The 12,894-nt window shown below is 50.6% G+C and overlaps 1 protein-coding gene across 1 annotated transcript in view; it reads right to left on the minus strand.

The window, feature by feature from the left end:
- Positions 1 to 12,894, minus strand: part of MYH7B (myosin heavy chain 7B) — a 56,342-nt gene that overhangs the window by 17,989 nt on the left and 25,459 nt on the right. Inside the window, exons 2-8 of the mRNA XM_032592579.1 lie at positions 6,867 to 6,961; positions 5,879 to 5,979; positions 4,278 to 4,384; positions 3,948 to 4,091; positions 3,366 to 3,522; positions 3,028 to 3,055; positions 1,859 to 1,955 (exon numbers count right to left, since the gene is read on the minus strand). Of these exons, the coding sequence (XP_032448470.1) occupies positions 1,859 to 1,955; positions 3,028 to 3,055; positions 3,366 to 3,522; positions 3,948 to 4,091; positions 4,278 to 4,384; positions 5,879 to 5,979; positions 6,867 to 6,940 (708 nt within the window). The 5' untranslated portion in view covers positions 6,941 to 6,961. The remainder of the gene's footprint in view (positions 1 to 1,858; positions 1,956 to 3,027; positions 3,056 to 3,365; positions 3,523 to 3,947; positions 4,092 to 4,277; positions 4,385 to 5,878; positions 5,980 to 6,866; positions 6,962 to 12,894) is intronic.

Genomic DNA, 12,894 nt, shown 5'->3' on the forward strand with positions numbered 1-12,894 from the left:
TGCTCTGAGGCTAGAAGAGCCCTCTTTCTGATCGACCCTTTTTACCCCTCACCTCCCACTGTGAGAGCCCTTCTTTACACTTCTCCATTGTACTGTGATGGGCTGCACCTTGACTATACATCTGATAGACAAAATAGCCCTGTCAGGCGCATATTATTAGCCTTAATTTGCAAATGAGGAAACTAAGAGCAGGGAAATGATCTCCAGGCCACATGGTGAGGGGCAGAGCAGGAACTGAGCCCAGGCATCCTGCCTCCCATGACACCACAGACACCGTATGTCTCATCTAGAGGGACTTGCTGAATGGAGGAGGTTTCCCTCTCTTACTCTTCTAGCCTCATCCTTGTCTCTCCTCTGTTCCTTTTCCTTCCCTTCCCCACCCTGGCTCCCTACAGCCTGGGAAGAAAGGGAGAGAAAGGAAGGAATGGATTCTAGAGTTACAGGTGCCAGGCCACCAGGGGACTTTGGTTATTCGCTCACCTTCAGGGAGCCCAAGACTTAAAAATCCCCCCAGAGACACTGTTAGAGGGATGGAAGCAGGAGGGAAATGGCAAGAGCCCCTCCCACTGAGCTCCACCCCACACACTCAGGTCCAGGCCTTTTGAACAGGGCTCTCTACGGCAGATGTGGTCAAATTTGGGGCCAAGGGGAGGGGGGCTAAGGCTTTGAAGTTCCAGCATCCATAGATCCTGTGAGCCAGCCTTTCTACCTGTCTTGCCTGACACCCCACATACGCTCCACCACGCAGGGCTCCTTCCTGCCCCGCCCTTCTTAGCTGCACCCCTGCCAGCTCTGGCCCTCTCCCTGCCCTCCATTCCTGTTACTGGACCAAGCCCCAACTTTCTGCAGCATCCTCAGAGACACTGTGGGGGTTCAAAAATGGGGTAGGGAAGAGAGGGAGCAAAAAGCACCAAAAAGTCAACAGCAAAAACAAAACAACTACCACAACAACAAAAAACAAAACTGCAAGGGAAAAAAAAGAAAGAAAAAAACCACACAAGAAAATCAAATGGGAGAAAAAGAAAAAACAAAAACAACTTTAAATGGAAAAAAAGAAAAGAAAAAGAAGAAAGAAAAATGCCCCAGAATAAAGCAAGGCTTAACAGGACCAGGAGTGGGGGCTGTGTAGAAAGTGGCTTAGGGCTTCTGGAAAGAAAAGACGTCCATTTTGGGGTGGAGGGACACACATAGAGCTCTGAACAGCTGGTCTTGGGGGCTAGGAATGGATGTAATACTTGGAGAACAAAAACAAAACAAAACATTGGTCCCCCACTGTTTCAGAAATTTCAAAAATCCATACAGAAATCACAGGGTGAGAAATTGCCCCCTAACCCTGGGTGTTAGGAATGCCAAATGCTGTTGGCTCTGGTTAAACTCCATATAAGCCTGCTTTTTGATTGACAGCAGGTAACGATGTCTTTGCTGCACAAAAACCAAGAAAAAAAATCACTTCATAGTAAAAGCCTGTTTGGTAAACTTTTTCAAGATATGAAGGTCATGATGGAAAGGGAAATTATATAAAGCGTTTAGGAATAGCTGTGGTCCCACCCCTGTGTGTTACAGATAGGAACGCTGAGGCAGGCACAGAATTGGGTCACACGATGTGGAAGGGCAGTCACAGCCTTTCTCTTGGTCAAGCCTTGCTCAGGCCAGAGTCCGCCACCAGGGTGGGAGGCTCAGGCAGGGCTAGAGGCTCTGGGGAATCAACTTTTTTAAAAGGAATTTAAAAAAGAAGAAGAAGAAGAAGAAGAAGAAGAAGAAGAAGAAGAAGAGGAGGAGGAGGAGGAGGAGGAGGAGGAGAAAGAAAAGAAAAACGTGAGAAGCAGTGGGGAGCAGAGCCCGCATGGGCAAGTCTTACGGCCTTCTTGCCCGGCCCATCTCCCAGGGCAGCGACGATGGCAAAGTACTGAATGACCCTCTTGGTGTTAACCGTCTTACCGGCCCCCGACTCTCCGCTTAGATGATACAAACATGAGTCACCAAAGCCCATCTGGTCACCCTAATTCCTCCCATCCCCCAACACCCCACCCCTCAAGCAAGACTACTCCATCTCCCCCCACCGCACCCAGCTCCCAACTCAGGACCCCCAACCCAACACTCTCCAGAAGAGATCAACCCTCAGAGGTGCTGGGTTGTGTAAAAGCAAGCCAGCATAGAACATCCCTGTGAGATGAGACACATATGATGATGTCACTGTCTACTGAGCACTAATTTCATGCCAGATACCAGGCCAAGTGCTTTACCTATATTGGCTCATTTAAGCCTTAGAAACCCTGTAAAGCAAGCACTACTATCACCCCCATTTTAGGGGTAAGGAAATGGGACTCAGGGAAGTCACAGAAATGTCCCTGGTGTGTGCCAGGCACATACGTTAACTCACTAACTCCTTAAAGCTCTGTATGATAAGTAAGTAGGATTGTTCTGCCTTTGTTGATGAGACTCAGGGGCCCAAGGGTACCAGCAGAAAGTGGATATGTAAGAACTTGAACCCAGGTCCTTCTGGTTTTAAAGGTCTTGCTTTTAACCACCAGGCTGCGCGCACACACACACACACACACACACACACACACACACTCATACACAATGTCCATATTGGCTTGGCTGGACATGAACTTGGACATGAACTCTACCACTTTCCCAGGGGGGCAAATGAAACATCAAAATAAGATTCAGAAATAAGGAGACTGTAAGAAAGAAAGGGAAAGTAATCTCCTCCCTCCCCTTGAGCCAGAATCATAATTTCCCAAAGATTAAGGTGGGAAAAGATTCCAGGCCCTGGGGAGAGGGAGTATCAGGGCTGGTGATCACTCTGGTGTTTGGGTATCCCTTCCCTGTCCACCACCCCATAATGCATCTGCCCAGAATAGGGGCAGAGAAAATGCTCTAATTTAGCTTCAGAAGGATACCAGATCCAGGTGGTAAAAGCCCTACCCTAAGCACTTTGGACTTGGGAAATGATTTTAGTTCCACTCCCCTCCTTCCAGGTGGCCAGCATTTCCCACCACACCCCCAGAGCCCCACACTCACGTGATCAGCATGGACTGGTTCTCTCGGTCTGGAGGAAAGGGGAAGAGATAGGTGAGTTAGCCAAGGTGAGAAACCAGTCAGTCAGGAGTAGAACACTTTGGGTATCTGTGGCACTGGGGCAACCCCTCCACCGCCCAGGGCCAGAAATGGGAAGGACGAGGTGGGATCATCCAGACAGTGGTCGGCTCCCACTTCGAGAGACAGAATGCTACGCTAGAGTGTCCAGTAGCATCAAAAGGAAAGCAGTGCAAGTGGAGGGAAAGGGGTCCTTTACAGAGGCCTCCCTGGAGCAGGGGTGGAGGTCTTAGGTGAGGGAGAGGAGTCAAGGCGGCTCTTACTGCGCAGCATGTCATTGTAGGCATTATCTGCCACTGCATATATGTGGGGTGGGGCCTCCGATCGGCGCTTTCCCTTGTAAGCAGCCACCACGGAGGCCGTGTAGACCGGGAGCCATTTGTAGGGGTTGATGGTGACACAGAAGAGGCCCGAGTATGTCTGAGGAGAGATTATAAAATGGGTTATTGAAGGCCAAGTTCCCATCCTCAATCCCCAGCCCTCACGAAACCGTGACCCTTGCAATATTCCCCAAGGAATCACTTAAAGTGCCCTGCCATACGCTCTGTGGCTGTCCTACCCGCCCCAGTCCTTACTCCGGCCCGCAGCCCGTAGCCCCACCTCCACATTGCCAAGCCCAAGCGTCTAGCTGCAGCTCCGCCCCTACACTCTGGTAGCTGAACCTCCTCTAGCCCCGCCCCAGCCCGGGGCCCCGCCTTCACAGCGACAAGACCTCACGCTGTCCCACCTCTAGCCCTGCTCCTTGCTCCTCCCCCCCCCCCCCACCGCGCAGTAGCGCTTCCCCTAGCCCCGCCCCTGCCTCTTTGGCCCCACCCCCACCGAAACCAGCCTGGCCCGTGGCTCACGTAGATCATCCAGCGAGCATAACGCTGGCGCAGGTTGTGTAGCACCGCTGCCTCGTTGAGGTGCGTCATCATGGCCATGTCCTCCAGCACGTCGAAGCGAGGCGGGTTCATGGGCTGCAGCTCTGCTTCGCGCACTAGCAGCATCTGTCCGGGAGACCGTATCATAGGAGACCTTAACGTGGGGTGAGGTGGTAGGCGGGCAGCAGTTGACTGACCTCTGACCTCAGTCTCTTATGCCGGTGCCCTCCCAGACCCCTTTTTTCATCCAGTGCGCCAGCGAGCTGCACCCGAGGGGGCAGAGGAGATAATCCCGGAAGAGGGGAGCCAAACCTTCTGGTCTTTGGTCTCCACATTGACTCTGCCCCCAGTTGCCTCCGACTTGATCTCGGCCTCCACGTAGGCATCCTGTTCATCAGGTACCCAGACCCTCTTCCTCCCTGGTTGGGGGAGAGGAGTGGGGCTTTGAGAAAGGCTGAGGCACATCGAACTGGGGTTCCTAAGCCTTGTCCGTAAACCTCTGCCCCTCCCATGAGCCCCTGTCAGGATGCAGAAGTACACAAAGATCCTTCCAGACCCAGGATCCAGGAAGGGCAAAGCTGGGAGGGTCCGTAGGGACCTTGTCAGAGGATTCCCTGACTGAGGTAATAGGCCCTCACCACCCTGGATTACATACTTGGGTTCAGATTCCTGCTTTTGCCATATCTACCCTGCAAGCTCGGGGAAAACTCATTCTCTCTGGGCCTGTTCCCTCAAAGGCAAAATGTTACGGGCATCTCCTGAGGTCCCATATGGAGAAGGCCTCAAAATCAGGCACATAATTCTCAGGGGAGCTCTGCCTCTCCCATTTCGCTGAAGACCCAAACTCACTTCTAATTCTGTGGCTTGTGTTCCTTCTTGCCTGGTCAGCTGGTCCCACAACTTCAGGGAGCCCATATCTCATGGTGGTTAAAGGCATGGACTCAGATAGCAGACCACCAGGTTCTGTTTCCTGTCCTGCCACTACTAGCCAAGTGCCTTACTCAGGACCAGCTACATAACTCTCAGTCCCCAGTATTACAATGCAGCACCCCTGTTAAAATATCATTAAACACTGGGGCCCCTGGGTGGCTCAGTCGGTTAAGCATCCAACTTTGGCTCAGGTCATGATCTCACTGTTCCATGGGCTCAAAACCCTGCACCAGGCTCTGTGCTGACAGCTCAGAGCCTGGAGCCTGCTTCTGATTCTGTGTCTCCCTTGCTCTCTGCCCCTCCCCCACCTACACACGCTTTCTCAAAAGCAAACATTAAAAACAAGTTTTTAAATCATTAAACATTTCAATATGGTGAGAGCTGAGTGTTAAACACAAAGGCCCTTCTGAGTGTGATGCCCTGTGCAACTGCAGAGGTTGCACACCCATGAAACTGGCCTTGGCCCTGGTCCCCAGCTCCCAGGTTATTGAGATGATGCATGGAAAGTCATTCACTCTGGGCCTGGCACAAAATAAGCACTTGATACACATTGCCTATTGTTATTATTGTCCTATGAGCAAACTAGGTCATAAATAGTAGTCTTTATTCCTGTCTTTGGCTTTAGCTCTATGGAAAACACTAAAAATAACTCCAGCACAGGTTTTACGGACACCAGCCTGCATATTAATCACTCCCATCTCAGAGGCCTCGGGCTCCAGCCACAGACTGCCGCTCCGGGAGACAGGGAATATTGTCCCATTTTACAGAGGAGCAAACCGAGGCTTGCTCACAAACATGCAGTGATGTACACAGAGTCTCAGGGAATGTACCCTTAAGGACCCCAGACTCTGAGGGAAAGGGCCAGGGCTAAAGCTTTGAAGCCAGAGTTCCCCTTCAGCCGCAAGCTCAGTTTCACCCCTCCCCACTCCTGGTCTGAGTCCATAAGGGCAATACCATGGCCGTGCCCTTCTGCCTTCACTTACCATCCCATGGGACAGTGTGCACCTTCATCAGATCCTGGTAGCCCTGGCGGAGGTAGCGGGCAGACTCCCCAAGTTCACTCACATCCATCATGGCGGTGGCACTGAGAGGTGGAAGATGAGGGACTAAAAATCTTGGAGGTTCAAGGCAATCCAAGGCATCAGGCACTGGAAGATGGCCGTGACGGAGGAACTAAGGGACCCAGGGACCCCAAACAGGGGTGTGATTCAAAACCCACAAGGCCTAATACTCAGTGATTCCTCGGGGGTCCCCATCTCAGCCTCCCTGGTGAGCCCCCAACACACATACACGCACACACTCAAACACCAGAGCATCCTTTCCCAGAGACAGAGAGAGACTTGTGCCCACCCATGGGTACCCTCACCCTGTGGTTCCAACCTCAGCCCTGATCACCCACCTCAGCACACGGTGAGGGCTGGGAGTTGGGCTACCCCTTTTATTGCCACCGTCAAGGTCAGCAGAGGAGAGCTATGTCAGCAATCTCCACGTGTCACAGCCCCCCCAGCCTGGCCACAGGACACAAAAGGCAAATTCCCTTTTATCTCCACCAGCACGGCCCCTGGGCTATTTTTACCTCCCATTGTCATGGGATCACAAAGGCGGAGAGAGACACTCTTACTAAGAGAGAGGGAGGTTGGGATTCAGAGACTGATGGGGCAGGGACAAAGCCGTGAGAGATCCGGCAAGACTGAGGAGCCCAGAGAGAGAGAAACTGAGTCACAAGGAGTCTGGTACACCCAGAAAAAGGCTCACACCCCCAGAAACAAAGAGCAAGGAGACTGAGTGAGAGGAAACAACAGAGTGCCTTCTGGGACTATTTGGCACAATCCTCTTTATACACCCAGGGAAACTGAGGCCCAGAGAAAAGAAAGCACTGGCAAATCTCACAGATAAGTAGTGGCAGAGACCAGATCAAAACGAGAAGCAGAGAGAGTAAGATATCCCTCTCCAGTACCTGCATGCTCTTACCTCCTACCTCTATCCCCATCTCCTTGGGGTCCCCTGGGGAAATTGTACATGAAGAAAACTAGACCTGTGACCATACACGTAAAGAAATGATTTGGCTGAAAAGAAAGCAAAAGGAGGAAATTTAGAACAATTAGAAGACATTCAAGATTCCCAGGAAATCAACTTCCCACTCTTAGCCCCCTCCTGCACCCCACTCTCAACAGGGGTTCAGTGTGCTGGCACTCAGTCTGCCTGATATGGGCTTTGGAATACATCAGGGCACTTCCAGGCTGTCCTGTCCATCACCCCATTCAGGCCCTGGTGACACCACAGAAATTTATGGTCAGAGAATCAAAGGATCCTGGAACTCGAGACAGTGGACACATAGAACTACACAGGTCCAGAGCCAGGATTCCAGCCAGATGTCAGGCTGTGCCCACACAGAGAAATTCTCTGTACCATCTGGCTACCAATTCCAAATATGCATATACCTATATTCTATAAAATATATAGAAATAACTTCAAAGACCCATTTTCAACCATACATAGTTCAAAACCAGGTAAGCTGATAAAAGCAGAAGAGTGGTCCTCTGAGGGAGAGTAATGAATGGACGAGGCACAAGAGCAGCCTCTGGAATGCAGGAAACACTATATACTGAGCAAAGAGCAGTGTGTTCACTCTGTAAAACTAACTGAGCTGTACGTTCAAGATGTACCCACTTCACTGCATGTATGTTACACAAAAACTTTGTTAGAAATGCATGGCCAAATTTGGCAATATCTATTAAAATTACAAATGCCCAGACCTTTTTAGGAATTAATCCTATAGATACTCTCCAAGTTATGAAATGATACAGCTCTCCTTTGGGTGACATTTAGATTGTCCCCAGTCTTTTTGCCATTATAATCAGGGATATAGTGAATATTGCCATACAGTCTGAGTTTCTGCAAACTAAACACACCCTATTCAAGAAACAAATTACCAGCAACCCCCCTCTTTCATTCACCACTCCCTCACCTACCATCCTGACTTCTAATGTCGCAGATTAGTTTCCAAAATTTCTATGAATGGAATCCTACATTATGTATTCCTTTCTTCTTTTTCTCCACATTATATTTGTGAGGACATCGTTCTGTTTTGATTCTCTTCATAGAACGTAGGTTGTTTCTGGCCTGCCTCCCCATCAACTAATGGGCAAGAGCTTGGTCTATATCCCCAGCACCTTACAGAATGCCTGCACACAGCAGAAAGTCAGTAAGTGTGTGCTGAGTAAGAGCATGAACCCAACTTGATAGATAGTTTAAGATTATAGGGTTTTGTTAGGCACCTGGGTGGCTCAGTCCTTAAATATCTGACTTCAGCTCAGGTCGCAATCTCACGGTTCATGAGTTCAAGTCCTACATTGGGTGAGCACAAGCCCCGCTTCAGGTAAAACACAAGCACCACTTCGGATGAACCCTATTTCTCTCTCTCTCTCCCCCTCTCTCCCTCTGCCCCTCCTCCTGACATTCTCTCTCTCTCTGCCCCTTGCTCATTTGCGCCCCCTTTCTCTCTCCAAAAAAATTTTTTTTTTTTAAAGATTACAGGGTTTTGGGGCAACTGGATAGCTCAATCGGCTAAGCATCTGACTTGCTTTTGGCTCAGGTCATGATCTCACAGTTGATGGGTTCGAGCCCCACATCAGGCTCTGTGCTGACAGCTCTTCCCCATCTCTGCCCCTCCCCTGCTCACTTTGTCTCTCTCTCAAAAATAAATAAACAAACAAACAAACAAACATTAAAGAAAAAGATTATAGGGTTTTCATCTCCTTATTTAGAGAAAGCCCAGAGGGTGGGAAAAACTCTGCTTGCTGTTTGAAGATGCTCAGAAAGCAGGGCCTTCTTTCTTAGGGCCTGAGCAATAGAATTAGCCTGGAGAATTAGAACCTCTAATGAGTCTAGCCTATACCAAATATAATGTGGGTCTGAATTCTAGAATTATCTGTTCAGTGTATAAACCTGGGGCTGAGAAACCAGCCAGAAGAAATGGGTCTAGAACTGTAAGTTCACTTCTACTACACAGGGCACACCTTCCTGCTGAGATGAACACACAGACAAAAATGACGAAGCGATGGGGAAACCCAAGAGGCACCTAAGAGAGGCACGAAATGCCACAATCTGCAAGGACTTAAGGCACCAACCTTAAATATATGAAGAGCTGTCCTGTAGCATACGAAACCTGTGTGACTTGTGTGTCCTCAAGAGCAGGCCAGTGGGGTGGTTACAAGGAAGCAGAGTTTGGATACATACACAGAAAAGGGTCTTTTCATACTCAGAGCCTGTCAGCCATGGAAGAGGCTTCGTAGAAGAAAATGAGCCTGCTAACAGCAAGGAGGAATCAAGCAGAGGTTGCACAGGGCTTGAAGCTTTGGACTGGGCAACCTCTGAGATCTGCTCCAACTTTAGGATTCTAGGATTCTAGGATTTTAGAACCTCTGGAAGCTTCGTTTCTTCACCACCGCCCTCTCATCCCAACCAACCCACCCACTGAGTAGCCAGTGTAGACACTCCAAAGTCTTTCTTCCTCCCTTCTCTTCCCAACATTATGAGTACAGAGCCAGGACTATATGTACCTCAGTTTGAATCCTGGCGTGTTAGAATCGGTATCACTAGAACCCTGAAGTGCTACAATCCAGGGGCAAAAGACTTGAGGCAAATATAACAAAATGTGTACAATGGTTTCTTAATTGTTCTCTGTACTTTCCTGTACCTTTTCTATTTCTCCCTGCCTGCCACCCTTTTCCCCAATTCCAGTTAAAGACAGCAGGGCATTGGGAATCAGGAGCATCAGGGCTGGAAGGGAAATCATCTCGTCCAGACCCTCTGCTTAGCTGAGGACACAGAGGCCCTGATGGGGAAAGAGGGAGCCTGGGCCAGACTCCAGGATCCCACTCCTGAGGTTAGCTCTCTACCCAAGCACACGGAAACCAGCAAAGGAGAAGGCAGCTATGGTGAGGACTGGCATGAAGGCAGCTGGGTCACCTGCAGCCTGGCCTGCGGTGTGGGGTGTCCACCCTCCTGGGCTTCAGAGACTCTCTCCAGAAATCGCTCTAAGAACCACGATCTTCAAGGGACTTAAATAAGATGCTGATAGTGCTAGGAAGGACTGTCAGGAAGGGCTCAGCCTCAGGCATTCCGGCCTCAGTGCTCCCAGGCCCCAGACCGGCCTGTTGCCACCCTCATAGACAGCAATGCTGTAAATCCCTTATTTGCATCCCCCACAGAAAAGCCAAGGAACCTTGGGCCTGACTAGGAACAGAGTTGGGAAGGAGGAGCAGGATCCAGGGTAGAGAGTAAAGCGGCGAAAGATGGAGATAGGCAGTCTTAGGACATGGGGAGCTGGAGCCAAGCCAGACACCATGGCCTCCGTGTCCCCTATTTCTCTCCATCAAAGGCCTCAGATAAGCAGTTTTGTGGGGTCCTGGAGCTCACAGCTTAGTAGCAGCCAGAACTGGAGGCAGCTGCTAAGCTGGAGCTGTTGGGGGAGATTCCCATGAGCAATGAGCTGATGGGGCAAAGCCCAAAAGGGACATACTACCTCTGGCTTCTCTTCTTCTAGCCCAAAATGCCACTGGAGGAGCTGAATATTGGAGAAAGCAAGGGCAGGTAGGGAGACAGAGAAGATAGGATTTGGGAGCCAGCCCCAACCGGAAATGTATCTGTCACCAATGCTCCTCAGTCCCTGGATATCCTTGATAAAGACATTGAAGGACTCTGTTAAAATGCTACCTCAGCTGGGAGGATCACATAGATTCAGGTGAACATGCATCTGGTGCCTTCTATTCTGTGTCCAGGATAGGAACCCAATACTCTCTGTCCAGGAAAAGAAAGACACCCACAGGAGATGTCAGAATGGAGGGATGTGAAGGACAAGAGCAAGTCTGACACCCAGACGGACAAGGAGAGGGGCATGACAACAAGGTCCCTTCCCTCATAGAGCGGCAGTCAATGAGCAAGCAGATACAGTTTCTAAGGTAATTCAAGATCGTGGCACAGGATATAAAGGCACTACGGTAACGCGGTGGAGGGTCATGGGGGTGGGGTATACAGTACTCAAGTTGGTCAAGGAGGTGGGGCTCTCTGAAGAGGTGACATTCAAGGTGAGACCTGAGGGACGAGAAGGAGCCACACAAAGAGCCAGAGGAAGAACATTCTGAGCAAAAGTAGTAGTAAATACAAAAGCTGTGAGGCAGAAAATAGCGTGGTGAGTTTGATGCCATCACAATGCTAGTGCTGCTGGAGTGGGAACAGGGGGAGAGTTTTATTTTATTTTTAATGTTTATTTATTTTTGAGACAGACACAGAGAGAGTGTGTGAGCGGGGAAGGGGCAGACAGACAGGGAGACAGAGAATCCCAAGCAGGCTCCATGCTGTCAGCACAGAGCCGGATCTGGTGCTTGAACTTACGAGTACTGAGATCATGACCTGAGTCAAAACCAAGAGGTGGATGCTTAACTGACTGAACCACCCAGGCACCCCTAGGGGGAGAGTTTTTTAAGGTAGGGTTACATAGGTAGGCATGAGCTGGATCACTGAGTCTTGTAGGATTTGAAAGGGACTCTGGACTCTATTATATAAAGTACAGCGGGAAGCTGTCGGGGCAAGAGAGTAAGTGGTCTGAGGTTTAATGATGACCACCCTGGCTGCCATACAGAGAACGGACTGGAATGCTGCAGGCAGAGCAGCAAGGAGGCAGTGGTCGTCCAGGTGAGAGGAGGGCACCAAAGGCAGAGGAGAGGGGACACAGAGCATGAGCCCTAACTCCAAGGCCAGAGCAGTCACACAGGTGGAGGCTTGGCCACGGGAGGCACACAGGGAAGGGAGGCCAGGTGGAGCAGCTGGGACTAGACTGTGAACGGCCTCAGAAGCCAGATTAGGGTTTAGCGTTCTCCTGCAGGAGTTGGGGAGCCATCAAAGGCATTTGTATTTTATGTTTCTCATCAAAGAGCTCTGAGCAAGGACATTTGACAGCATGGTCAGATTTATGTGTTCACAAGATCCCGGTGGCAGCTGGTGTGGAGGATGGACTGAAGGGGCGAGACCGGTGGCAGGAAGACTTACTTAGGAGGTGGCTGCCATAACAGTCCAAAAGCAAAGCAGTGAGGCCCTAGAGGGGGGCCCTCCCCTTGGCACCCTGTGGGTGGGGGGAGGCCCTGCTCATCCAAGGCTTGTCCCCCTCCTGGGGCCCTGGGCAGCTGCAGAGAGCCCGAGTGGGCCCCGGCTCTGATGCCTGAGCAGAAAATAGGATGAGGGCTGCCAAAAGGCATCAGGGGTGTTTATCCGGAGGAGAGATGCCTCAACATGGTAAAAGGTTACTTGGTGGGGGGGGAGGTGGGGGGGGACCAGCTGTCCCCCATCCTCACAAAGGACAAACAAAGGAGGGGACTGTGGCTTCAGCTGCATCAAGAGGGAGGGAAGTTAGACACACGGTTGGGGGGGGGGGAACGTCCTAAGGGGCATCAGAGGCTAAAAGGACCTTTAGTGATCATGCAAACCAACTCTCTCATTGAACGGCTAAGGAAACTGAGGCACAGAAGAAGCAGATCCTTGCCCAAGGTCACATAGTGAATTAGATCTACGACTAGACTCAGCAGCACAAACTCTCCCTTTCAGAGACCCCAGGGGCCTCCTGGATCACTCCTGACTGCCCTACCTCAGACTGCCCTAGAAGAATCTGGGGTGTGGCTGCCCCAGAGAGAAATGTGCATGTGTCACCCTCCTGGAGATAAACAGATGGACAGAAAGACCTCGATGCTGGACTGAAGTGGTCTGGACCCTAGCACAGGCTCTGGTCTGGGGCTCTGATTTGTTGTATCCTGGAGTTCAATCTTTGCCTTAGGCCCTCACTGTCTAGATAGCTCTCTCTCTGCCTCTGCCCACACTCCCAACCAGTCTCTGTGTTTTTAGCATGAGGTGGGAGTCTCTTGTATCTCTCATGGGTCTTGGTCCTTCTTTGTCACCCTGTCGTTCTCTGCCCTCTGAATTTCTTTGTCTTGACCTCTGACTCAGT

The sequence above is a fragment of the Lynx canadensis genome, chromosome A3 (genome assembly GCF_007474595.2).
Source record: "Lynx canadensis isolate LIC74 chromosome A3, mLynCan4.pri.v2, whole genome shotgun sequence".
In the NCBI taxonomy this organism is placed as follows: Eukaryota; Metazoa; Chordata; class Mammalia; order Carnivora; family Felidae; genus Lynx; species Lynx canadensis.